Raw genomic sequence first — 25,853 nt, 5'->3', positions numbered from 1 at the left:
TTGTCCATATTTGTTTTTATATTTTTAATATGAAAGAAAAGAACAGGTGTCAAGCTTATTTGTAAAGCAGTTTTTTTTTTTAAAAAAAATATATTTCACAACAGTGGTTTTGAGAGCTGATGTGAAATATACCCATTTAACTTCAATGTCTATCTTATAACTGATGCGAAAACCATATTGTCAAATTTTAAAGGGTGCCTATTACATCAGTGGATAGAGACCTGATGTAGAAATCAATATTTCACATCAGTTCAAACCTGATGTGAAAGGATGCGGACTTACCACATCATGACACCTTACATCAGTTGCCAACTGATGTGAAAAATCATTTTCAACTGATGTGAAAAATGATTTCTGTAGTAGTGGACATATCAACTAGGTTGGCATCTGGGAAACCTCCGTCCTATGCCGCCAAACTCTAAAATTTTATTAAAAAAGGAAGAAAACATACAAGAAGAGGGGGGACTAGGCCAAAACCCCCAGAAGAAAAACGAACAAAAAAAATGCTGAAATAAACTACTACAGACTAAGAAAATCTGTAGTTAAACAAACCAACTCCATCACGAAGAAATCCATATGCAACTGACAATCAGCCGGAAGAGTTTCTAACCAAATAGAACTTTGAATCCCATGACCCATATTCGCCAATAACAGAATCATTTGGAGGAAGACCACCCTTTGCCCGGGTTTGATAGGGCGTGCCAATGATTTGCTTTTTACGATTTTGCTTCTGCGCCTTAGTAAGAACTTGAGTGAAGCCTTCATCAGCCATTCGTTGATCATATTCACGGATTCTGGCCCATAAATCATGACCATTTTGAATGTTCCTGCTAACATGTTGCTGTACGGGTAAATTTACCTCTGCATTATTTTTATGAGTTGTGTGCTGAATTTGTGGTACAGAATGCTCGGACGTTGCAGCATTGGAAACTTGCTCTATGTTTGCAACATCAGTTGTCTCTTCCAATACATGTACGAAGGTGCTAGGCAGGCAATCCTTAATTTTTTGCCAAAGATCAAGATCATGTTGAATTCGAGGATTAGGATGTGTCATTCCTTCCTCTCGGACAATTCGGTTGCTGTTTGTATTTTCCAGTTCTGCACCGTCGTTGTCAACAAATTGGGCAGTTGGTGAGACCTCCCTGTTAACAATGTCGACCTCAGTGTCTGTACCTTCAGTGATATGCACAACTAGTGTGTCCTGTTCTGCTGCCATACCAGTTTCAGTTTCCACAAGATCAGCTGCTGAAGCTTCTTCAAAATTTGGAATTTCTACATTGTCAACAACGTTTCCAACATTAGAAACAGGCAACGAATGTTGTACCATAACTTCCAATTCCTCCTCATCAGTGGGATGTTCCTCAATGTGCTCTTCAAGGGTCGCCAATTCTAACACGGGAACGGCCGGCTTAGGAAGCGTACCTTGAGGGATAACATCGGTGACATTTTTCTGAGCAAAACTAAAGCTACTGATTGATGTATTGATTTCTGCCGTATCTGTAGTAGCATTATTCGACACATCCGAAGTTGGAACTTGTTTAACCACAGGGACATATTGACTTGAAGAAGAAGCCCCTTTATCACCGCGAGGCTGGTGTGACACATTCTTAGGACCGGCTGCCACCTTGGCTTTACCACGATTCTCCTTATTCATATCTGGGTGCAGCCACTTACATAACGTTACGTCGTGCCCGATAACATAGCAATGATGACAAAAAAGGGGACGACGTTCATATTGTACTTCCACTTTGAAGGCAAAACCCTCCCGTTCGACAAGACTTGAAAAAGATTTATTGTATAAAAAATAAAACTTGTTTTAGGTTTCGCTTTACGGAATTGTGAATAGTTTAATCCAAGAAAAATTAACCACATGTACTAATTTAAAATTTTATGTAAACTCTAGTGTGGAATTTGTCTAGTGATAATCAATTGATATTTGCCCATAATTTAGCAAAGACGACCATATTTTCAACAAATTTTCAGATCATAGTTGATATACCGCATTGTATTGAACACATTATATATGTGTGTAATTTAATATTATTACCAAAAAGAAGCTACTCAATCACATACAAAAGATAGATAAATGAGATAAAATAAAAGTATAAGTAAAGACTTATTTTTAAATTAGGCTAAATTGCATATTTAATCCCTTAATTAATTTGTGAGTTTTATTTTGATCTCCTAATTGATAAAAGTTTGTTTTTGGTCCTTTAATTTCATGTCTTTTTGTCAATTTGGTCCTAGTCCGTTAATTTTAAGATTGTAGGTGGTCCACCGTAGACCTTATTAATTTATTTAATTTTAACCATTTGGTTATTTTGAAACAAAATAGACCCTTGAATCATGCAAGACCATAAAATGTAACAATGACTCATCAACACATAACCTTTCGTTCCTTTTCTTAATCCTCATCCTTCTATTTCTCCTTTATCTTCATCGACTTTAACAGAAATAATTCCAGAAGAAAAAAAAACTCAGACGGACCACCTACAATATTGGTCTATTTTATTTGTCAAAAATAATTTTGGTCTATTTTAGACATTTTGGATTAAAATTAATAGACGGTGACCAAATTGGCATACGGTGATGAATTAAGGAACCAAAACGAAACATTTATTAATTAGGGGACAAAAATGAAACTCACAAATCAAATAAGGGACCAAAAATGCAATTTAGCCTATAAAATAATAGCAAAGATTTGTTTGAAGGAAATCAATTAATAGAAAATACATTATATTAAAATTGTTTCAAAATATATATTTATATAAATAAAATAAAAGATATGGATTTGAAATTGTTTCAAAAAAATCAAAGAGTATTGAAGTTGTTTCAAAAATATCAAAGATATTAATTGTTTAGCCTATAAATTAATAGCGAAGATTTTGTTTTTAAGGAAAATTAATAATAAAGATTTGTTTGAAGTAAAACAATTAATAGAAAATATATTATATTGAAATTGTTTCAAAATGTATATTTTATTTAAATAAAATCAAAGATATTGATTTGAAATTGTTTCAAAAAGGATATATTTTGGACTTCAAAAAAATCAATGATATGGTATTGAAATTGTTTCAAAAATATATATTTTGGATTTAAATAAAATAAAATATATGGTTTCGAAATTGTTTCAAAAGGTAAATTTTGCATTCAAATAAAATCAAATATATGGTTTTGAAATAATTTAAAAAAAGTTATTCAAAAAAAAGAAATAATTTAAAAAGAAAAATATTTTCGATTAAAATAAAATCAAATATATGATTTTCAGAATTTTCAAAAGAAATATATTTTGGATTTAAATAAGAAGAGGCATATATTGACTCAAATAGTTACTCTTCATCTCCATCCTTCATTTCAACTTAATCGAATGGACTAGATTTTAGTCTTACTCTTGCAGTCAATATATCCCTCCTCTTTAAATAAAATAAAAAATATGGTTCTGAAATTGTTTCAAAAAGATATATATTTTATTTAATTTTTTGTTTGGGTCAAATATTTTATTTAAATTTATCTAAGAGGTTAGTCTATAAATAGAACTCAAATGGTATGGAATATCATGTCACTTTTTCAAACACCCTAAATAATAAACCCAAACTGAAAAGAAACCCTATGGTCTCTCTAAAGCTCTCTTTGATTTGGCTAACATCGGTCCCTAGAGAAGGTTTGTTTGACGACAAGATTTCTGCTCAATAGAGAAGGTTTGTTAGACAACAACATTTATGCAATTCATATCATTGATTCATGGCAAAATTGAATTAATCGAAAGAAGGGTAATTATATTTTTAATTATCTGATGCTCCTACTCTGTTTATATCATGATTTCCCTTCAATCGTTATACCATGATTTCCCTTCAATTGTATTTTCTGAGAGATTAACATGTTCTTTCAATTTTGTTATATAGTGTCTTCTATTAATTATCGTTACACTCAGGTTATTTTACAGTTCACGTAATCACTTAAAAAGACAATTCATTCTTTAAAGAGTCTAATGTGTCTAGGCTTATAATCGTGACCTAAAATTGATTTTTTTCTCCAAAGACTATTATGATTTCGGTATTTTTCATGATTTAGAAGAAAATACAACAAATTATGAATTTGTTTTGTTTAGACAAATTATGAATTTTTAAAACAGATATCGAAGTTTATTTTTCCTTAGGAAATATTTTATTATATGTAGTTTTTTGGTTACTCATATGATTTCGGTGTTTTTTATTTTAGAAGGAAATACAACAAATTTTGTTTTTTCAATACAAATTAAGAATTTTTAAAATAGATATTGAAGTTTATTTTTTCTTAGGAAATATGTAATTATATATTGTTTTTTGTTTACTCATATATTTTTTTTTTACAGGAAAGTTCATATATATAGTTTAAAATCCTAATCCTTGTATTAGAAAACAAAAACAAAAAAAAATGGTTGAAGCTGCAGATTTTTATTTACCTGATGATTGTTGGGAACATGTCTTACAATTCCTAAACAACGATGACGACGACCGTCACTACTTAAAGTCTCTCTCCGTCGTCTCCAAACAACTTCTCTCCCTTACCAACCGGCCCAAACTCTCACTCCGTGTGGTTAAACAAACACACCCTTTCCTTCATCGCCTCTTTAGAAGGTTCGCGTACCTAACATCCCTCAACCTCATGTATTTCTACTGTGACAAGGACGCACTTCTCTCTCAAATTGCTTGTTTTCGATTGAAAGTCACATCGCTCAAGCTCTCCGGAAAAATTCCCACAAATGGGTTACGAGCTTTCTCCAAAAAGATTACAACTTTAACCTCTCTCACATGCTCCAAGATTAATTGTGGTAGCAATGACCTGTTTCTTATCGCCGATTGTTTCCCCAATTTGCAACAACTTGATTTTACTTATTGCATTGACGTATCCGAGGAAAGTATTTATCATGTTTTAAGGACATGTCTTAAGATTACACATTTGAACTTAGACGGGTGTTATTTCGTGAAGCTACTTGGATTAAATTTTGAAGTTCCGAAATTGGAGGTGTTGAACTTATCAAATACAATAATTCATTGTCCAACACTTGATGTGATATCCAAGAGTTTTCCTGGGCTTTTGGAACTGATATTAGAACATTGTCCAGCTATCTCAAAAAGGGGAGTTGGGTGTGTGGTAGAAAAGTGCACACAATTGAGAGAGATCAATTTGAAGGAATGTCCTCTAGCGGCGACTGATATTGTTGCCTCAATTTCATTATCAAGGCCATCATTGAGAATGATAACAACTCCATTAAGTGAATATGATAAGATATTCGGCTGGCGTCATCGATATTAAGCAAATTTTTTGTTTTCAAAATAATTTTTTGCTCATCAGGTTGTCGTGTATTGCAAGTAGTTGGGTGTTATATGCTAGCTAATATATCCATGATTATTATTTGCCTAGGACGTATGAATTATTTAACTTAATTATGTCAATTTTATCATGTATTTTTGAGCCATTTGTGATCCTCTTGGCAACCTTTAAAATTAAAGATGAATTCAATAACTTCTTCTAGTTTTTGTGATTATATTTGTTACCTTTCTTCTCGGTTAACTGATTGTTATCCTTCTTCTTTTCTTTTCTTTTTTTTTTTTTTGAACCAAAATTATCCTTCTTCTTATATAATAGATACCTATTTTCTATATATATATGCTTTCTTGGTTAAACTTATACTCTTTTCTTTTTCTTCTAAAATAAAATTTACATATATGCTTTCTTGTCTCTTTCAAGGCATCATCATCCCCACTAACAAGAGTAAAATCTTATACCTCCTCTTGACCCACTTTTATATCTCTAAATTTTTTATCTCCATTGACATCATTCTTGGATCACATCTCTTCTAAGAGTATAAAGAATATCATTCATCTTTTCATTATAAAAATCAATTGGACCCCACCATTTCACATGATATTTCTCCCATCAACAAACCAAAACCTTCTCTATATAAACTCATTCCCACACAAACATATACTCTACCCCGTGAGAGTTCCTACATAAACTCATTCTATCTGTTCTTGCTTTTCTCAACAGTTGTGATCTTGGAGAAGGTTTTCGGTGATGGCCGATGATGGTAGTTATATGGTGTACACCCTGTACCCTATAACTACCCCCATTATCCATCATCGTTTGTAACATCTTCATCTCCCTTGTGTCTTTTTTATGATTTTTGTGTTGGACTTATGACTGTTATGACACTTAAGAATGCACTTATGACTGTTATGTTAAGTTGTTTTTCTTCCATTTGATCTTTATCTTCATCTTATAGAGTTGAAAAATCTGATATTGTAACTATAGTTAGTATCTTATATATAAAATGGAAAAACTATATTTCGGGGACTGTTTTGATCTTTGTGATTTCAAGATTTGCTGCAAACTGTTTTCATGCTACTGACTTTTTATGTTTATTATTACAGTTGTAGATGAAAATCCAAGTAACAGAACCTGCTATCCAACTTCTTGGAAGTTTAGGGTATGATCCAAGCTATATATGTATGGTGCTAGACTTGTGAAGCCAGTGATTCAACAAAATGTGGAAAATGAACTTGCAAAGGGTATTCTTAGAGGAGAATTTATGGAAGAGGACAGAATTTATTTTGCTTTCGATCTACTTTTGTCAAATTAGAATAAAAATTCAAGCAATAGTGGTTACATAGAAACATGTATCAAGTTCAAGCATAAGTGGTGACTAACTTGATCAACATGTCTGATACATTTTTCTTCTTCTTGTTTTTTTTTTTTGACTAAAATGTGTGATGCATTCTTATAAGTATGAACTTTTTCAAGTAATATTCGTTCAAATGCAAATATTTTTATGATCTTTTGAAACTTCACATCAATATGTGTAGTCCTTCTTGACAAGATACAATTGAACTCTACCTTGTTCAACATGTTCCTTTAAACGTTTGTAATTTAAATTTGAATTATTATGGAAGAAAAGAAAACAGATGAAACGTTTGGCTTTGAGAGGCACAAGTATTTTTAGAAACGAAATTCACAAGTCATGGTAATTTTGCTTTCAAATAATGCATATCATAATGATCATGGATGGATACATACAACAATGAAAGGTGACCATTAAATTCAATAAATGACAAATGGTAGTAGAACCTTTAATGATCATGGGGTACCAAATATTTTTCTGCTTTTGTGTTGTGTGTTTTCACTTCTCCATGTTGTTTTCAACAGTTGATGACCTACCCATTGTATTGGAATCATGAAAATACAATGAAAATAGAAAAAGGTTAGAAGTAGCAGAAAAAAGATTTAAATCATGAAAATGGAAGTTGACAGTTGCCTCTGCTGAAAATACAATTTATAGAAAATTTCATCATTATATTAAGGAGTAGTACCAGTACACTATCAAAAAGTTTCAATATTATCACTCCATGAGTTGCTTGTGGTATCAATTCTCTTAATTTATTTCATTTTTATATTAACTTAAACTTACCTATCCTAAGTTAAATTTATTAATGTTCATTTGGTTTATCCAATGTTGCCAAAGATTCAAGATATAACATACATAATTTGGGTTGGTCATCACAAATGAAATTTATTGTTACGTGAATGATCAAAATGTTGTGTGTTTAAATATTTGTAAATTTATTAGAGTTCTATTATTTGTAAGGTAAATGCTAAATACTTCTCTCATTAATTTAATCTCCATGAACTAAATCTTAATTGAAACTATGATCTGGAAGTTTTGGCTAAGAAAATCAAGTCAGCTTAGGCTAATAATATATTTCAAAAGTTAAAATAGTTCATAAAAGATACACATTTTTTTTAGGCTACCATGAATGATAGTGGTCTTGGTTTTCAACGCTGCTTAGCAGTGCCTTGTTTGGTCGGAGAATTTATGAGGTACATAAGATGAGTTCTTCCCTCCTAAACATTTTTAACCGAAAAGATCAAAGCATCTTATGTTTGCAATTAAAAAAATTAAGTGTTTACTATTTATAATTCAATATATTAAAATTGAAGTAATCAAAATGCTTAATTAAACGTTTGTAATTTAAATTAAAATTATTATGGAAGAAAAGAATCTTGGCTTTCAGAAACTACGAGGCACAAGTATTTTTAGAAACAAAATTCACAAGTCATGGTAATTTTACTTTCAAATAATGCATATCATGATGATCATGGATACAACAATGAAAGGTGACCAATAAATGACAAGTGGTAGCAGAACCTTTATTGCTTTTGTGTTGGGTTGGTATCACTCTTACTGCTGGCTTCTCCATGCAGTGATGACCTACCCTTGTATTGGTACCATACAAAAAAATGGAAAAGGGATAGCATGCAGCAGAAAATGAGACAAGGTACGTACAATTTTGTGTATGCTTCTATAATTGAGGACAAATTAATTGAGAACTAATTGAAAGTATCATATAAAAAAGGTAACGTAATGTGCATTTTAGATCGTATTGATATCCTTGTCAAAGGTTAAACAAAAAGCTATTTACTTTTGTGTGATTATCAACTAGAATCATCTTATTTTTATTTATTTAATATAAATTGAGGAAGAGAATATTATTAATTAAAGTGATATTAATAATCATTTTAAAATTGTTCCGGATAAAATTTGAACTTTGTTTCTTAAGGTTAGATAATCAAACTCTTAAGTATGAGATAAGACGTCATAGACTAAAAATATCATTGAATTAGCGAGTCAACTATTTAACTTTGCAATACAACTTTAACTTGTTAGGCCATCATGGACAAAGTGTTGAGAAAGAACCAAAGGGAAAATGATATCTAAGAAGGGTAAATTTCCTTTTTTGTTGGGATTATGTGCACTTAAGTATGATTCTATTGTAATCTCTTCATCTGATTGATTATATATAATCTTTGTTTCATTATATTAGTGAATTATTTATGTTCTTTATTCTTGTTTTCGACATGAAACTCCTCAATTGATTATTTCATTTAGAGTGCTTGACAAAAACTCATTATCTAAAGTATCTAAAATAATTTCATTTGTAGATGCCCACTTTCATATCATAATTCTATCATACAAATCAACTAACCCTGATAATATATAATCTATCAAGAGAATATATACTTGAAAGGTGTAGCTAATGAAATCTAATTCCAACATATCTTTTTTGTCTGTAAAGTTTCACTACATTTAGCGTGTCTATAGTTTATGAATATCAAATACTGTAATCCCTAACTTAAAACTATAGAACAACTAAATGACGAGAAATACCACAAATCTTTGTAAATACTATAATTAAAATATGGTAAATGCTAACAAATGTCCTAGCCCTAATAACACTTGTTAAGGAGTTTAATTTGTTCGACAACAAGATTTGGCTAACATCGGTCCCTAGAGATGGTTTAATTTGTTCGACAACAAGATTTGTGCTCACTAGAGAAGGTTTGTTCGACAACAAGATTCCCGCTTGGCTAACATCGGTCCCTAGAGAAGGTATGTTCGACGAAAAAATTTCTCCTCAATAAAAAAAGGTTTGTTCGACAACATGATTTCTGCTATTCAAGAGATAACATTCATATCATTGATTCATGGAAAAATTGAATTAATCAAAAGAAGGGAAATTATATTTTTAATTATCTTATGCGCCTACTCTCTTATATATCATAATTTCCATTAAATTGCATTTTTTTAGAGATTAGCATGCCCTTTCAATTCTGTTATATAGTGTCTTCTATTAATTTCTGCAACACTCAGGTTATTTTACGATTCACGTAATCACTTAAAAAGACAATTCATTCTTTAAAGAGTCTAATGTGTCTAGGCTTCTATTAAGTTGATTTTTTTCCTTCTCCAAAGAGTATTATGATTTCGATATTTTTTATGATTTAGAAGAAAATACAAAAAATTATGAATTTGGTTTTTTTAGAGAATTTCTGAACTTTTATAACAGATGTTGAAGTTTTTTTTTCTTAGGAAATATTTAATTATATATAGTTTTTTGTTTACACATATATAGTTTATTTGATCCTACACTCATGTACATATTTTTTTTTACAGGAAGGTTGATTGTATTAGAAAACAAAAACACAAAAATGGTTGAAGCTGCGTATTTTTATTTACCTGATGATTGCTGGGAACATATCTTGCAATTTATAAACAACGATGATGACGGCCGTCACTACATAAAGTCTCTCTTTGTTGTCTCCAAACAACTTCTCTCCCTCACCAATTAACCGGCACAAACTCTCACTCTGTGTCATTAAACAAACATGCCTTTTTCATCACCGCCTCTTTAGAAGGTTCACCTACCTCACATCCCTCGATATGATGTCCTTCCGTGGTGACAAGGACAAACTTCTCTCTAAAATCACTTGTTTCCGATTCAAACTCACATTTCTCAAGCTCTCCGAAAAAAATTCCTGCAAATGGGTTACGAGCTTTCTCCAAAAAGATTACAATTTTAACCTCTCTCATATGCTCCAACTGTTAAACTTCTAATTCCTGATATACACTTAACTTGATGCGCAAGTTTCCTTTGCAAACCTAGGGTTCTTATAGTGTTCCTACTTTAGATTACAAAACCTTAGATAGGAATTAGTTAGAGTTTGTTAGATTCTCATTGTATTATATATAGAACTCTGTAACAAACTCATCACATTGATTCAATAATATTCATAGTTTTTCTCTCTCTTTTCTCTTTCTTCTTCCCCAAGTTTCTGGTTTTTCTTCATCTTCCACCATGGAAATGGTGAAGTTTATGATGGTATTAGAGCTTCTCTAAGCTCTGTTGCGCATCGTTTTCTCGACTCTGATCTTCGTTCCAATTTCCTTTCGTTTCCCTGTTTTTCTTTCACCATGGTTCGTGGTAATGCGAATGGTGGCGTTATTGGCGGTCCTGTGGTTGCACCGGTTCAGGATCCGTCGCAACAACCTGGTAACGTGTATTACGTTCATCCTTCTGATGGACCTTCCTCCGTCGCCATTACACCAAAGCTTAGTCATTCAAACTACCATTCTTGGGCGCGTTCTATGCGTAGAGCTCTTGGAGGGAAGAACACGTTTGATTTTGTGGATGGTTCTATCACTGTTCCAACGGAGTTTGATCCGAATTTCAAAGCTTGGAATCGTTGCAATATGTTAGTTCATTCTTGGATTATGAATTCTGTTGAGGATTCAATTGCACAAAGCATTGTTTTTCTGGAAAACGCCATTGATGTATGGAACGAGCTCAAAGAACGTTTCTCCCAAGGTGATTTTATTCGTATCTCTGAATTACAATGTGAAATCTTCAGTTTGAAGCAAGATTCACGTTCTGTTACTGAATTTTTCACTGCTTTGAAAGTTTTATGGGAAGAACTTGAAGCCTATCTTCCTTCCCCTATTTGCGCATGTCCTCATCGTTGCATGTGTATCACTGGTGTGATGAATGCTAAACATCAACATGAGATCACGCGTTCCATTCGTTTTCTTACTGGTTTGAATGATTCATTTGATTTGGTTCGCTCTCAGATTCTATTGATGAATCCTTTACCAACTATAAATAGGATTTTCTCCATGGTTATGCAACATGAGAGGCAGTTTAGATTTTCACTTCCTGTTGATGAGTCAAAAATCTTGGTAAATTCAGTGGGTAAATCACAAGGAAGAGGACGTGGTAATGGTAACTCTAATGGTAATTTTCCCGGACAGAAGCGTTCTTGTTCTTTTTGTGGAAGGGAAAACCACACTGTTGATACTTGCTATAGGAAACATGGTTTTCCTCCAAACTATGGAAAGAAGAATTATGCAATGGTCAATAACTCTTCTCTTGAGATCAATGAAGAAAGGGAGGATTTGGAAGAATCAAAGAGTTGCAAAGGAACTAGCAACTCAGAACCATCTTTTGGTATCACTAAGGAGCAATATGAGCAACTTGTCACTCTTCTTCAGTCTCATCAAGCTTCCACAAGCAAGGTGAATCATGTGACTTCAGGTATAACTAGAATATCCTATTCTTTGAACCATTCAAGTTTTGGAACTTGGATTGTTGACTCTGGTGCTAGTGACCATATATGCTCTTCTCTCAAATTTTTTGATTCATATGCATCTATTATACCTATGCACATCAAGCTACCAAATGGTAATATGGCAATAGCAAAGTTCTCTGGTACAATCACTTTTTCACCAGAACTTGTTGCTAAAAATGTTCTATATGTTGCAGAATTCAAGTTAAATTTGTTATCTGTCCCTAAACTATGCATGGATAATAATTACATAGTGACTTTTGATAATGATAAATGTTTTATACAGGACAAGAGCAATTTGAGGATGACTGGTTTGGGTGAATTGATTGAAGGATTGTACTTTCTCAACCTTAACCCACAAGTTCATCAACCTGTTATAGCTTCATCTCAGGCCAGCTTTTCCACCACTTTCCTACCTCAAGAAGCCATGTGGCACTTTAGACTAGGGCATTTGTCTAATGATAGGTTGCTTAGCATGCAACAATCTTTTCCTTGTATTAAAGTTGATAGTCATTCTGTATGTGATATCTGTCATTACTCTAGACATAAAAAGCTTCCTTTCAAGCTCAGTGTAAATAAAGCTAGTCATTGTAATGAATTAATTCATTTTGATATATGGGGTCCTGTTTCTATTAGTTCAATTCATGGTCATAAGTATTTCATTACTGCACTTGATGATTACAGTCGTTTCACATGGATCATGTTGTGTAAAGCAAAATCTGAAGTTTCCAAATGTGTTCAAACCTTTATTCTTAACATAGAAACTCAATTTGACTGCAAAGTTAAAACTGTCAGAACTGATAATGGTCCAGAGTTTCTCATGCCTGAATTTTATTCTTCCGAAGGCATAAAACATCAAACTAGTTGTGTTGAAACTCCCCAACAAAATGGGAGATAGAAATAAAACATCAACATATCTTAAATGTTGCTAGAGCCTTGCTTTTTCAATCAAAACTCCCTAAAATTTTCTGGTCATACTCGGTTTTGCATGCCATTTACATCATTAACCGTATTCCAACTCCCTTATTGCAAAACAAGTCCCCTTACTTTCTTAGATATGGTCATGATCCAGATTTGAATGCTTTCAAAGTGTTTGGTTGTCTCTGTTATGCTTCAACCTTACATAATCATAGAACAAAGTTTGACTCTAGAGCTCAAAAATGTGTTTTCTTAGGTTACAAGCAAGGTATTAAAGGTGCTGTTTTATATGATTTAAATCATAGAAACATTCTTGCTTCTAGAAATGTAACCTATCATGAACACATCTTACCTTATTCCACTTCTAATCAATTGTTTCAGTGGCAATATCATTCTCATATGGCGACACTTATCTTTCTCATTTTACCTAGGTAAAGATACATACTTTAAACTTTTACCTTAGCCAACACTAATTGAATAAGCATCCATCCTTACTTATCACATCGAGAACTCCTCGCTTGTCTTATGATGCTTTCTTGTTAAACTTGTGTTACCAACCGAATGTTCTTTACGAAGATTCTTTCATACTAAAATTCCATGTTCTATGATTAACATTTAGCTTCCATGGCGCTACTCTGATTCCCACCAGTTGGCTTAAACCATTACTCTAATCCATTAGAGCAATTGAGACTTCGCATCTCTGCTTATCACTTGAATACTAACTTCTTGAACTATTCTCAAGATTTCCCATGTTGTAACCAATGTCACAATCCTACACTTGTCTTCACTACTGCCTTGTAAGAACAAAACTCGGGATAACTCATCTTATGCTCATGATACTTGACTTGGGGGTAAACCTTACGTTTCTGCTGGTTGGATTTACCTACTGAGGTATACATAACATACTTGAACTTGTTTTCGAGTAAACTCGAATTCCTTTAACAAACTCCCTAGCACTTGAACATATCTTCCTTGAACATCTAGCCTGGTACCTTTGCAAACTATATTTTGCTTAATCATACCAATGCTTGCTCGTTGATTTTCCTTTTAAAGAAAACTTCGTAAATTAACGCACGGGTCATTGACGTTGATGATTTTCTACTTTATAAATATATATCAAATTTAGGCCCCGGCCATTGCTTCGGGAATCATAGAACGAGTTGATAACACATACGTGTCACCAAACCTAGACTCTAATGAGTCTAGCCCGCTCTACAAGTGTCGTTGCAACCCGGTTCCTAGAAATTTTCCTATGAATTTTCAAAATGTCAAATTCAATCACCCATACGCACAAATCCATTACAGATGCCACTGAACAAGCTTCATCTCAGATTGAACCAACTAAACAAAACCAACCTGAAACCAACAAAGAGCCTGACCCAAACCTTTATGAACCAGATGTACATATAGATAACAACACTGCAGTTCAAAACCCAACACAAATTGAACCTGAACCACAACAGTTGCATATTAGAAAATCAACTAGAATCCCACATAAACCTAACCACCTTTCAGACTATGTGTGCAATTCTTCAAGTAATTCAACCAATCAGGCTTCTTCAGGTATACTCTACCTCTTAAGCATTATCATTCACTCAACAATATTTCTGCTTCCCACCAGAAATTTGCTTTGGCTATTACTGATGCTTCTGAGCCAGCTATTTACAAAGAAGCCAGTAAGCAAGAATGTTGGGTGAAGGCTATGAATTCTGAACTTAGTGCTTTAACTCAGAACAAAACTTGGATTTTTGTTGATACTCCACCAAATATAAAGCCCATAGGGAGCAAATGGGTTTATAAGATAAAGCACAAGTCAAATGGGACTATTGAGAGATAAAAGGCAAGATTGGTTGCTAAGGGCTATACTCAAGTTGAAGGGCTTGATTTCTTTGATATTTTCTCACCTGTAGCCAAGATAACAACTGTGAGAACTTTACTTGCCTTAGCATCCATAAATTCATGGCACCTGCATTAGATGGATGTAAACAATGCATTCCTCCATGGAGATTTAAATGAAGATGTTTACATGTGAGTTCCTCAAGGTGTTCATAGTCCCAAGCCTAATCAATTCTTTAAACTGTTAAAATCTCTATATGGTTTAAAGCAAGCCAGTAGAAAATGGTATGAGAAGCTAACTGGTTTTCTGCTTCATCAAGGGTACAAACAGTCTGCATTAGATCACTCATTGTTAATTCTACATAATGATGCATGTTTTACTTCTTTATTAGTCTATGTGGATGATGTCATATTAGCTGGAAATTCCATGATTGAGATAGATAGGATCAAAACTGAACTTGATACTGAGTTTAAGATCAAGGATCTTGGAAAGTTGAAATATTTTTTAGGCATTGAAGTTGCTCATTCCAAGATAGGTATAAGCATATGTCAGAGGAAATATTGTCTTGACCTATTAAAAGATACTGGATTACTTGGCGCCAAACCTGCTATAACTCCTCTTGATCCTTCTATCAAGTTTCATCAAGATAGTTCACCACCTCATGATGATATTCTCAGTTATAGGAGACTTGTGGGAAAACTGTTGTACCTTACAACTACTAGACCTGATATAGCTTTTGTGGTTCAACAATTGAGTCAATTTCTTAATGCTTCAACTATTACTCATTATGATACTGCATGCAGAGTAGTAAAATACCTCAAAAGGAATCCTGGCCAAGGTTTACTATTCAGAAGAGATTCCAAACTTCAGTTACTTGGGTTTACTGATGCAGATTGGGCAGGATGTGTAGACAGTAGAAGGTCCACATCAGGTTACTGTTTCTTTCTTGGTTCCTCTTTAATCTCATGGAGAGCAAAGAAACAACATACAGTTGCAAGGAGTTCATCAGAGGCAGAATATAGAGCTCTTTCTTTTGCAAGTTGTGAATTACAGTGGCTTCTATATTTGCTGCAAGACTTAAAAATTAAATGTGACAAGCTCCCATCTCTCTATTGTGATAATCAAAGCGCCATACACATAGCCAAGAATCCAGTATTGCATGAGAGAACAAAGCATTTGGAGATAGATTGCCATTTTGTCAGAGAAAAGCTTCAACAGAACATCTTCAAGTTGCTTCATGTCAAGTCTCATTCACAGCTTGCAGACTTCTTCACTAAACCTCTACCATCTAAGAGTTTTCATTCATTTTTGCCCAAGCTTAACATGATTGATTTATACCATGCTAAGCTTGAGGGGGGATGTTAAACTTCTAATTCCTGATATACACTTAACTTGCTACGCAAGTTTCCTTTGCAGACCTAGGGTTCTTATAGTGTTCCTACTTTAGATTACAAAACCCTAGATAGGAATTAGTTAGAGTTTGTTATATTCTCATTGTATTATATATAGAACTCTGTAACAAACTCATCACATTGATTCAATAATATTCATAGTTTTTCTCTCTCTTTTCTCTTTCTTCTTCCCCAAGTTTCTGGTTTTTCTTCATCTTCCACCATGGAAATGGTGAAGTTTATGACCAACATTGATTGCGACTATAGCAGTGACCTGTTTCTCATCGCCCATTGTTTCCCCAATTTGCAACAAATTGATTTTAGTTATTGCACTTTTATATCTGAGGAAAGTATTTATTATGTTTTAAGGACATGTTGTAAGATTACACATTTGAACTTAGGTGGGTGTTATTCCGTGAACCTACATGGATTGGACTTTGAAGTTCCTAAATTGGAGGTGTTGAACTTGTCAAATACACTGATTAAATATGAAACACTCCATGTGATATCCAAGAGTTGCCTTGGGCTCTAGTCTGAACAAGGTTTTGCACGAGTGTTGTAGTTGCGAATTGACTTTGGACGTCGGGCCACTTTTTGACTGAAGTGGATTGACCTTTTTATGGAAAAAAAAACATGTGAGACTCGGACTTGAAACTATGAATGCAGCATGATGCATGATGTTTATGCAAAAATAGACAATTTTTATTTTATCGAAGGGCTTGTCGAAGTGAATTGTAAACATTGCAGAGGAACATGATTTTATTTGATAATTGTAAAAGTATAGCAATCAGTTTTTGTTTTCAAAGGCAAGAATAAAGCCAATGGAGAAGTCCTTAACAAAAGCTAAAATTTAGTTAAGACTTTTGAAGTTGTATTTCTTACTGTTCCTCCTTACAAAGTCCATACCTTTGATGTTTGCAAAAAACATATCTAAGCCCTACGATATTGATGAGAAAAAATTTATGAATGAATGCATGATTTTGCTAAAGAACGGAGAAAACATGGTGTGACGTTAAGTCCATAATGTTGGAGTCAAGGGTAAACACGCCGCATGGTAGGGACTATGGTTTCACATGTACCTGAATTTCGGGTTCTACCAAGTTCCCAAATTCATTAACCACTTCCGAATATTATCGGATTATGGGACTACTCCCGGTCCAACAACATTCGTAGGAAAGTCTCGTTTGTGTGTAGCATAACGTATCAACCAACTCAAGACTACTCTTGATTAGCCATCACACTACACCCTAAAAAGGCTAAGATGGGTTAAAGGTAACTCTTAAGGTCCTCAACTTCATGGGTCACTTGAAAATAATAAATCCAAACACGACTACTCATGCTGACATAGTATTACTTTCAAGAGACCTCAATTGAGCGGGGTTATATCACATGTACCAAGACCCGAGACTTACTCTCGGTATGACACTTTGATTATACCATCATCCTATCTTATGTTTCCCTCAAGTCCGGGTGTAGGACTTATCTCACCACTCACGTGAAAAGATAAACACATAGGCACATATTTACAATTTACAAGTAAAATAAAGCACAAAGATAAAGAAAGACAAGATAGGTTTAACCCACTTAGGGGATTGTCCCCAGTGAAGTCTCTATTTCTATCGCGGTTATTTTTCGATATCAGGCTATTGATTATCGTTGACTTGCAATTTTTAGTTCACCACCGAGCTTTTATTTTTTCCAAGGAAAATAGGAAAAGATCGAATAAACCCTATATTTTAGAGATTAAAGGTTCGGGTTTGGTTACGTTAAGGGAAGGTATTAGCATCCTAAACGTCTATAGTACTCAATAGAAACCTCTTGCTTTTAATTATCTTGTACTAAAATGTTAATTGCTTGTAAAAAAAGGTTAAGTGTAAATAAAGAAAGAAAGAAAATGTTTTTTGTATTTTTGTTGATTTGGAAATTCAAAGTCTTTGGCCTATGTACCCGAGTGGGATCAAAATCACGTAGTTCGGGGTAAAAAGCCGAGTGATTTGTTAAGATTGATTTTAAAGTTTGAAAATGTTTTTAAAGGTAAAAAGAGCCAAAGTGGCTAAAAAGGTGAAGTTGATTGATTTTTATTGTTGAAAATAAAGTCTAAATATGATTAAAATTATTTGAAATTTGATTTAAAAAACAATGTAGAAGTCACTTGATTGAAAATCAAGGTTTGTTAAGAAAAATATATATTTTGAGTTGTGAATATTTGAATGTTTTTGGTTTTAATGTTTTTCTAATGATCCTTTGAAACTTCACATCAATATGTGACGTGTAGTCCTTCTTGACAAATACACTTGAGAGTTGATGATCGATGATGAATAGACGGTGACCAAATTTGCATACGGAGATAGAATTAAGGAACCAAATCGAAACTTTTATTAATTAGGGGACAAAAATGAAACTCACAAATCAATTAAGGGACCAAATATGCAATTTAGCCTATAAATTAATAGCAAAAAAATTGTTTGCAGGAAAACAATTAATGGCAAATATATTATATTAAAATTGTTTCAAAATATATATTTTATATAAATAAAATCAAAGTTATGGATTTGAAATTGTTTCAAAAAGGATATATTTATTTTGGAATTTGTAATTAAATAAAATCAAAGAGTATTGAAATTGTTTCAAAAGGTAAATTTTGCATTCAAATAAAATCAAATATTAGATTTTGAAATAATTTAAAAAGAAAAATATTTTCGATTCAAATAATGTCAAAGATATGATTTTCAAATTGTTTAGCCTATAAATTATTAGCAAATATTTTGTTTTTAAATAAAATTAATAACAAAGATTTGTTTGAAGGAAATCAATTAATAGCAAATATATTATATTAAAATAAAATCAAAGATATGGATTTGAAATTGTTTCAAAAAGGATATATTTTGGACTTAAAAAAATCAACGATATGGTATTGAAATTGTTTCAAAAATATATTTTGGATTTAAATAAAATATATGGTTTTGAAATTGTTTCAAAAGGTAAATTTTGCATTCAAATAAAATCAAATATATGGTTTTGAAATAATTTAAAATAAAAATATTTTCGATTCAAATAAAATCAAGATATGGTTTTGAAAATTTTCAAAAGAAATATATTTTGGATTTAAATAAGAGGAGGCATATATTGACTCCAAGAGTAAGTTTAAATAGTTACTCTACATCTCCACCCTTCATTTCAACTTAATCTAATGGACTATATTTTAGTTTTATTAATTATCATGTGACCTCATTTACCTTAATTATTCTCACAATATTTATGGTTTCTTTCTTTCTTTTGCAATAATTTTCGGTTTCCTTTTATTACTAAGAGGTTTAGTCCTCAAATAATCAATGATATGAATAAAAGGAAACCTCTTAGTAATAAACCTCCATCTCTTAGTAATAATCTATTATATAAGAAGAAGGATAATTTTGGTTCAAAAAAAAAAAGAAGAAGAAGAAGAAGGATAACAATCAGTTAACCGAGAAGAAAGGTAACAAATATATTCACAAAAACTAGAAGAAGTTCAGCTAAGACTAGAAACTAAGAGGAGATGGGAACAATTGAAGTGGAACAATAATATAAATAACAAATCACATAATAATTTTCAATAATATAATACAATGAGACAACTAAATTACTTATGTGTTTTATTAAATACTACCGCTCTTTTTTTAATGTGGTAACGCGTGTAGATTATGAACGAACGATATTTTATATAAAAAAAAATTGCGTGTATATTACAAACGATATTTTTTGATATAGATTAAAATTATAAGTATGGATATTTGTGACTGTCAAATGTAACAAACTCAACAAATCATATTTATCTTTTTCAACAACAACAATAATATAACCAATCTAAAATAAATAATTTTATCTCTTTTAATAACGCCTATAATATAACATTATTAGAAAAATTTGATTAAGGGTATAATTGGAATAACAAAAAAGTCAGACTGTCTTTTGCTCATTTTATTGCGCTAACGTTTGAAAATTATGAACGACGCTTTTTTATAAAATTTTGATTTTTAGTAAAAAAAAATAGAAACATTTTTTGCTTTCAAATTATAACAAATCAAACTAATCATAATTATCTATTTCAATGACACCAACAATCTAACAAAAAATATAATGTAAATTCTTATTTTTACACTGTTCATAACAAAACCAATTACATCAAGAATTGAATGAAAAGTAGGTTTGCAGAGCAAATGAAACACCAAAATAATTAACGTAACTGAAATATTTGTGCACTTTTCTATTATATAAAACAATCATTTGGGAGATTACTCTAACTAACAACAAATTCATCGTCATCACCATCCATTTGAACCTCACGCCACCTTCCTTTTGAAGATTAAGATCAAAGTTCATCATCTACTCTCACCCCTTCAAATAGTATAATTTTGAGCTATTACATTTCCAACTTGTTGTATCACATCTCATTGAGCATGACTACAAATTTCCATCCCATTGCATTTTTTTCACTAATATCCTAAAATTCGTAGTCTATAGTAAGGAAAAATCCATATAAATCTTATTGGCGAAACTCATGACCGTTCTCGTTCCTATAATTCCTATAAAACTCACGCCGGGGCATTTTGGTCTTTTCAGTTGGTAGCGAGTAATTTCTGTTGGGTAAAGAGCAGAATTCAAATTTGTACTCTATATGACGGGAGAAAATCTCTAGAGAATGTGTCAACGAAAATCTTAACCAATAGAGAATTTCGAGTGGTCTTTATTTTTTCTTTTTCGAAGGGCATGTATTTCAAACGAAACAAGGTGTGTTTGCAATGTTTTGGCTCATTCTATATTTTTCACCAAAATTCCAAAATTTGTAGTCTATAGCAAGAAAAAAGATCTCTAGAAACCATATTAACAAAAATATTTTAATCTCATTGCATATATCATGTCTTGAACTTTTGTGCCAATTACTTTTTTAATTAAAAATAAATAAAAAATCATACTCTATAGTAAAGGGAGAAAATCGTATATATCATACCTACAAAATTTTGATCTATATTTTTTCTAAAGCCCTATATCAAATTGAATAGAGTGTGACTGCAAAATTCCGGTCCTTTACAAAAAAAAAAAATCACCAAACTGAGAAAATTTGTAGTCTATATGGCAAGGAAAAAATCCCTATAAATTATACCTACAAAAATTTTGACTGGAGCATGGAGTTTGTAGTCTATATATCTTGACTGGATTATGATTTAGGAACTTCAAAGTTCAATCCAAGTAGGTTCACGCCGCACCAGTCTAAGTTCAAAAGTGTAATCTCTAAATTCATCTGCATAAGAACATTTCAATGTAAAAACAATATCAACCAAAGTGAGCAGACTAAGAACAATATCAGAGAAAACCTGACATATCCTAAGCAATAATCTCACGCTTAGGGTCGCAGATATATATATATATATATATATATATATATATATATATATATATATATATATATATATAAGAGGATACACTTTTTTAAGTTGGATTTTTTCTTTCATTTAAACTATTTTATCATTTTATAATATTATTTAAGTAATCAATTAAAAATTGAATTATATCTCATTAAAATATGATTAATTCACAACAATAAGGAGAACAATCCACGACTATATGACTAATGTTTGACACAATAAAAAATCTTTATTGACTTTATGTAAAAAAATTATTGTGTTTTGTCGTAACATTTCTTCTTTTAACTTTACCATTCACTTGATTATTTTTTTCGTTTTATCATTTCGTGTCAATACAGCAGAAAGACGTGTATTTTCGTGCTCATCTTCACGTATTCAAATTTTGGAGTTGAATATATAATATTGAATTCATCTTTAATTTTAAAGATTGCCAAGAGGATCATAAATGGCTCAAAAATACATAATAAAATTGACATAAAAGTTAAATAATTCATACGTCCTAGGCAAATAATAATCATGGATATACTAGCATATAACACCCAACTACTTGCAATACACGACAACCTGATGAGCATATATAATTTCCTTTCGAAGTTATTTTGAAAACAAAAAATTTGCTTAATATCGATGACGCCAGCCGAATATCTTATCATATTCACTTAATGGAGTAGTTATCATTCTCAATGATGGCCTTGATAATGAAATTGAGGCAACAATATCAGTCGCCGCTAGAGGACATTCCTTCAAATTGATCTCTCTCAATTGTGTGCACTTTTCTACCACACACCCAACTCCCCTTTTTGAGATAGCTGGACAATGTTCTAATATCAGTTCCAAAAGCCCAGGAAAACTCTTGGATATCACATCAAGTGTTGGACAATGAATTATTGTATTTGATAAGTTCAACACCTCCAATTTCGGAACTTCAAAATTTAATCCAAGTAGCTTCACGAAATAACACCCGTCTAAGTTCAAATGTGTAATCTTAAGACATGTCCTTAAAACATGATAAATACTTTCCTCGGATACGTCATAGCAATAAGTAAAATCAAGTTGTTGCAAATTGGGGAAACAATCGGCGATAAGAAACAGGTCATTGCTACCACAATTAATATTGGAGCATGTGAGAGAGGTTAAAGTTGTAATCTTTTTGGAGAAAGCTCGTAACCCATTTGTGGGAATTTTTTCAGAGAGCTTGAGCGATGTGACTTTCAATCGAAAACAAGCGATTTGAGAGAGAAGTGCGTCCTTGTCACCGTAGAAATACATGAGGTTGAGGGATGTTAGGTACACGAACCTTCTAAATAGGCGATGAAGGAAAGGGTGTGTTTGTTTAACCACACGGAGTGAGAGTTTGTGTCGGGTTGTGAGGGAGAGAAGTTGTTTGGATACGACGGAGAGAGACTTTAAGTAGTGACGGTCGTCATCATCGTTGTTTAGGAATTGTAAGACATGTTCCCAACAATCATCAGGTAAATAAAAGTCTGCAGCTTCAACCATTTTTTTGTTCTTGTTTTCTAATACAAGGATTAGGATTTTAAACTATATATATGAACTTTCCTGTAAAAAAAAAATATATGAGTAAACAAAAAACAATATATAATTACATATTTCCTAAGAAAAAATAAACTTCAATATCTATTTTAAAAATTCATAATTTGTATTAAAAAAACAAAATTTGTTGTATTTCCTTCTAAAATAAAAAACACCGAAATCATATGAGTATAGGATAAAATAAACTAACCGATACACAATATATGAGTAACCAAAAAACTACATATAATAAAATATTTCCTAAGGAAAAATAAACTTCAATATCTGTTTTAAAAATTCATAATTTGTCTAAACAAAACAAATTCATAATTTGTTGTATTTTCTTCTAAATCATGAAAAATACCGAAATCATAATAGTCTTTGGAGAAGAAAATCAATTTTATGTCACGATTATAAGCCTAGACACATTAGACTCTTTAAAGAATGAATTGTCTTTTTAAGTGATTACGTGAACTGTAAAATAACCTGAGTGTAACGATAATTAATAGAAGACACTATATAACAAAATTGAAAGAACATGTTAATCTCTCAGAAAATACAATTGAAGGGAAATCATGGTATAACGATTGAAGGGAAATAATGATATAAACAGAGTAGGAGCATCAGATAATTAAAAATATAATTACCCTTCTTTCGATTAATTCAATTTTGCCATGAATCAATGATATGAATGTTATCTTTTGAATTGCATAAATCTTGTTGTCGAACAAACCTTCTCTATTGAGCAAAAATCTTGTCGTCAAACAAACCTTCTCTAGGGACCGATGTTAGCCAAATCAAAGAAAGCTTTAGAGAGACCATAGGGTTTCTTTTCAGTTTGGGTTTATTATTTAGGGTTTTTGAAAAAGTGACATGATATTCCATACCATTTGAGTTCTATTTATAGACTCACTTATGTGAACCTCTTAGATAATTTTAAATAAAATATTTGACCCAAACAAAAAATTAAATAAAATATATATCTTTTTGAAACAATTTCAGAACCATATTCTTTATTTTATTTAAAGAGGAGGGATATATTGACCGCAAGAGTAAGACTAAAATCTAGTCCATTAGATTAAGTTGAAATGAAGGTGGAGATGTAGAGTAACTATTTGAGTCAATATATGCCTCTTCTTATTTAAATCCAAAATATATTTCTTTTGAAAATTCTCAAAATCATATATTTGATTTTATTTTAATCGAAAATATTTTTCTTTTTAAATTATTTCTTTTTTTTGAATAGCTTTTTTTAAATTATTTCAAAACCATATATTTGATTTTATTTGAATGCAAAATTTACCTTTTGAAACAATTTCGAAACCATATATTTTATTTTATTTAAATCCAAAATATATATTTTTGAAACAATTTCAATACCATATCATTGATTTTTTTTAAGTCCAAAATATATCCTTTTTGAAACAATTTCAAATCAATATCTTTGATTTTATTCAAATAAAATATACATTTTGAAACAATTTCAATATAATATATTTTCTATTAATTGTTTTACTTCAAACAAATCTTTATTATTAATTTTCCTTAAAAACAAAATCTTCGCTATTAATTTATAGGCTAAACAATTAATATCTTTGATGTTTTTTTTTTGGTTCAAATCCATATCTTTTATTTTATTTATATAAAATATATATTTTGAAACAATTTTAATATAATGTATTTTCTATTAATTGATTTCCTTCAAACAAATCTTTGCTATTATTTTACAGGCTAAATTGCATTTTTGATCCCTTATTTGATTTGTGAGTTTCATTTTTGTCCCCTAATTAATAAAAGTTTCGTTTTGGTTCCTTAATTCCATCACCGTATGCCAATTTGGTCACCGTCTTTTAATTTTAATCCAAAATGTCTAAAATAGACCAAAAAAATTTTTGACAAATAAAATAGACCAATATTGTAGGTGGTCCGTCTGAGTTTTTTTTTTCCTTCTGGAATTATTTCTGTTAAAGTTGATGAAGATAAAGGAGAAATAGAAGGGTGAGGGTTTAGAAAAGGAACGAAAGGTTATGTGTTGATGAGTCATTGTTACATTTTATGGTCTTGCATGATTCAAGGGTCTATTTTGTTTCAAAATAATCAAATGGTTAAAATTAAATAAATTAATAAGGTCTACGGTGGACCACCTACAATGTTGGTCCACTTTAGACATTTTAGATTAAAATTAACGGACTAGGACCAAATTGACAAAAAGACATGAAATTAAAGGACCAAAAACAAACTTTTATCAATTAGGAGATCAAAATAAAACTCACAAATTAATTAAGGGATTAAATATGCAATTTAGCCTAATTTAAAAATAAGTCTTTACTTATACTTTTATTTTATCTCATTTATCTATCTTTTGTATGTGATTGAGTAGCTTCTTTTTGGTAATAATATTAAATTACACACATATATAATGTGTTCAATACAATGCGGTATATCAACTATGATCTGAAAATTTGTTGAAAATATGTTCGTCTTTGCTAAATTATGGGCAAATATCAATTGCTTATCACTAGACAAATTCCACACTAGAGTTTACATAAAATTTTAAATTAGTACATGTGGTTAATTTTTCTTGGATTTAACTATTCACAATTCTGTAAAGCGAAACCTAAAACAAGTCTTATTTTTTATACAATAAATCTTTTTCATGTCTTGTCGAACGGGAGGGTTTTGCCTTCAAAGTGGAAGTACAATATGAACGCCGTCCCCTTTTTTGTCATCATTGTTATGTTATCGGGCACGACGTAAAGTTATGTAAGTGGCTGCACCCAGATATGAATAAGAAGAATCGTGGTAAAGCCAAGGTGGCAGCCGGTCCTAAGAATG

The 25,853-nt window shown here is 31.6% G+C and overlaps 1 protein-coding gene across 1 annotated transcript; it reads left to right on the top strand.

Annotated features, from left to right (window-relative positions):
- The first annotated feature begins 4,413 nt into the window (after nucleotides 1-4,413).
- LOC146911872 (F-box/LRR-repeat protein 16-like) lies at nucleotides 4,414-5,295 on the top strand. Its single transcript, XM_085717902.1, has one exon. The coding sequence runs from the start codon at nucleotides 4,414-4,416 to the stop codon at nucleotides 5,293-5,295; it is 882 nt and encodes a 293-aa protein (XP_085574028.1).
- Nucleotides 5,296-25,853: the final 20,558 nt, after the last annotated feature.

Source organism: Medicago sativa, chromosome 6, assembly GCF_051527215.1.
Source record: "Medicago sativa cultivar Bolivia chromosome 6, Bolivia_mono, whole genome shotgun sequence".
Lineage (NCBI taxonomy): Eukaryota > Viridiplantae > Streptophyta > Magnoliopsida > Fabales > Fabaceae > Medicago > Medicago sativa.
This window is presented reverse-complemented; position numbering and strand designations above follow the sequence as displayed.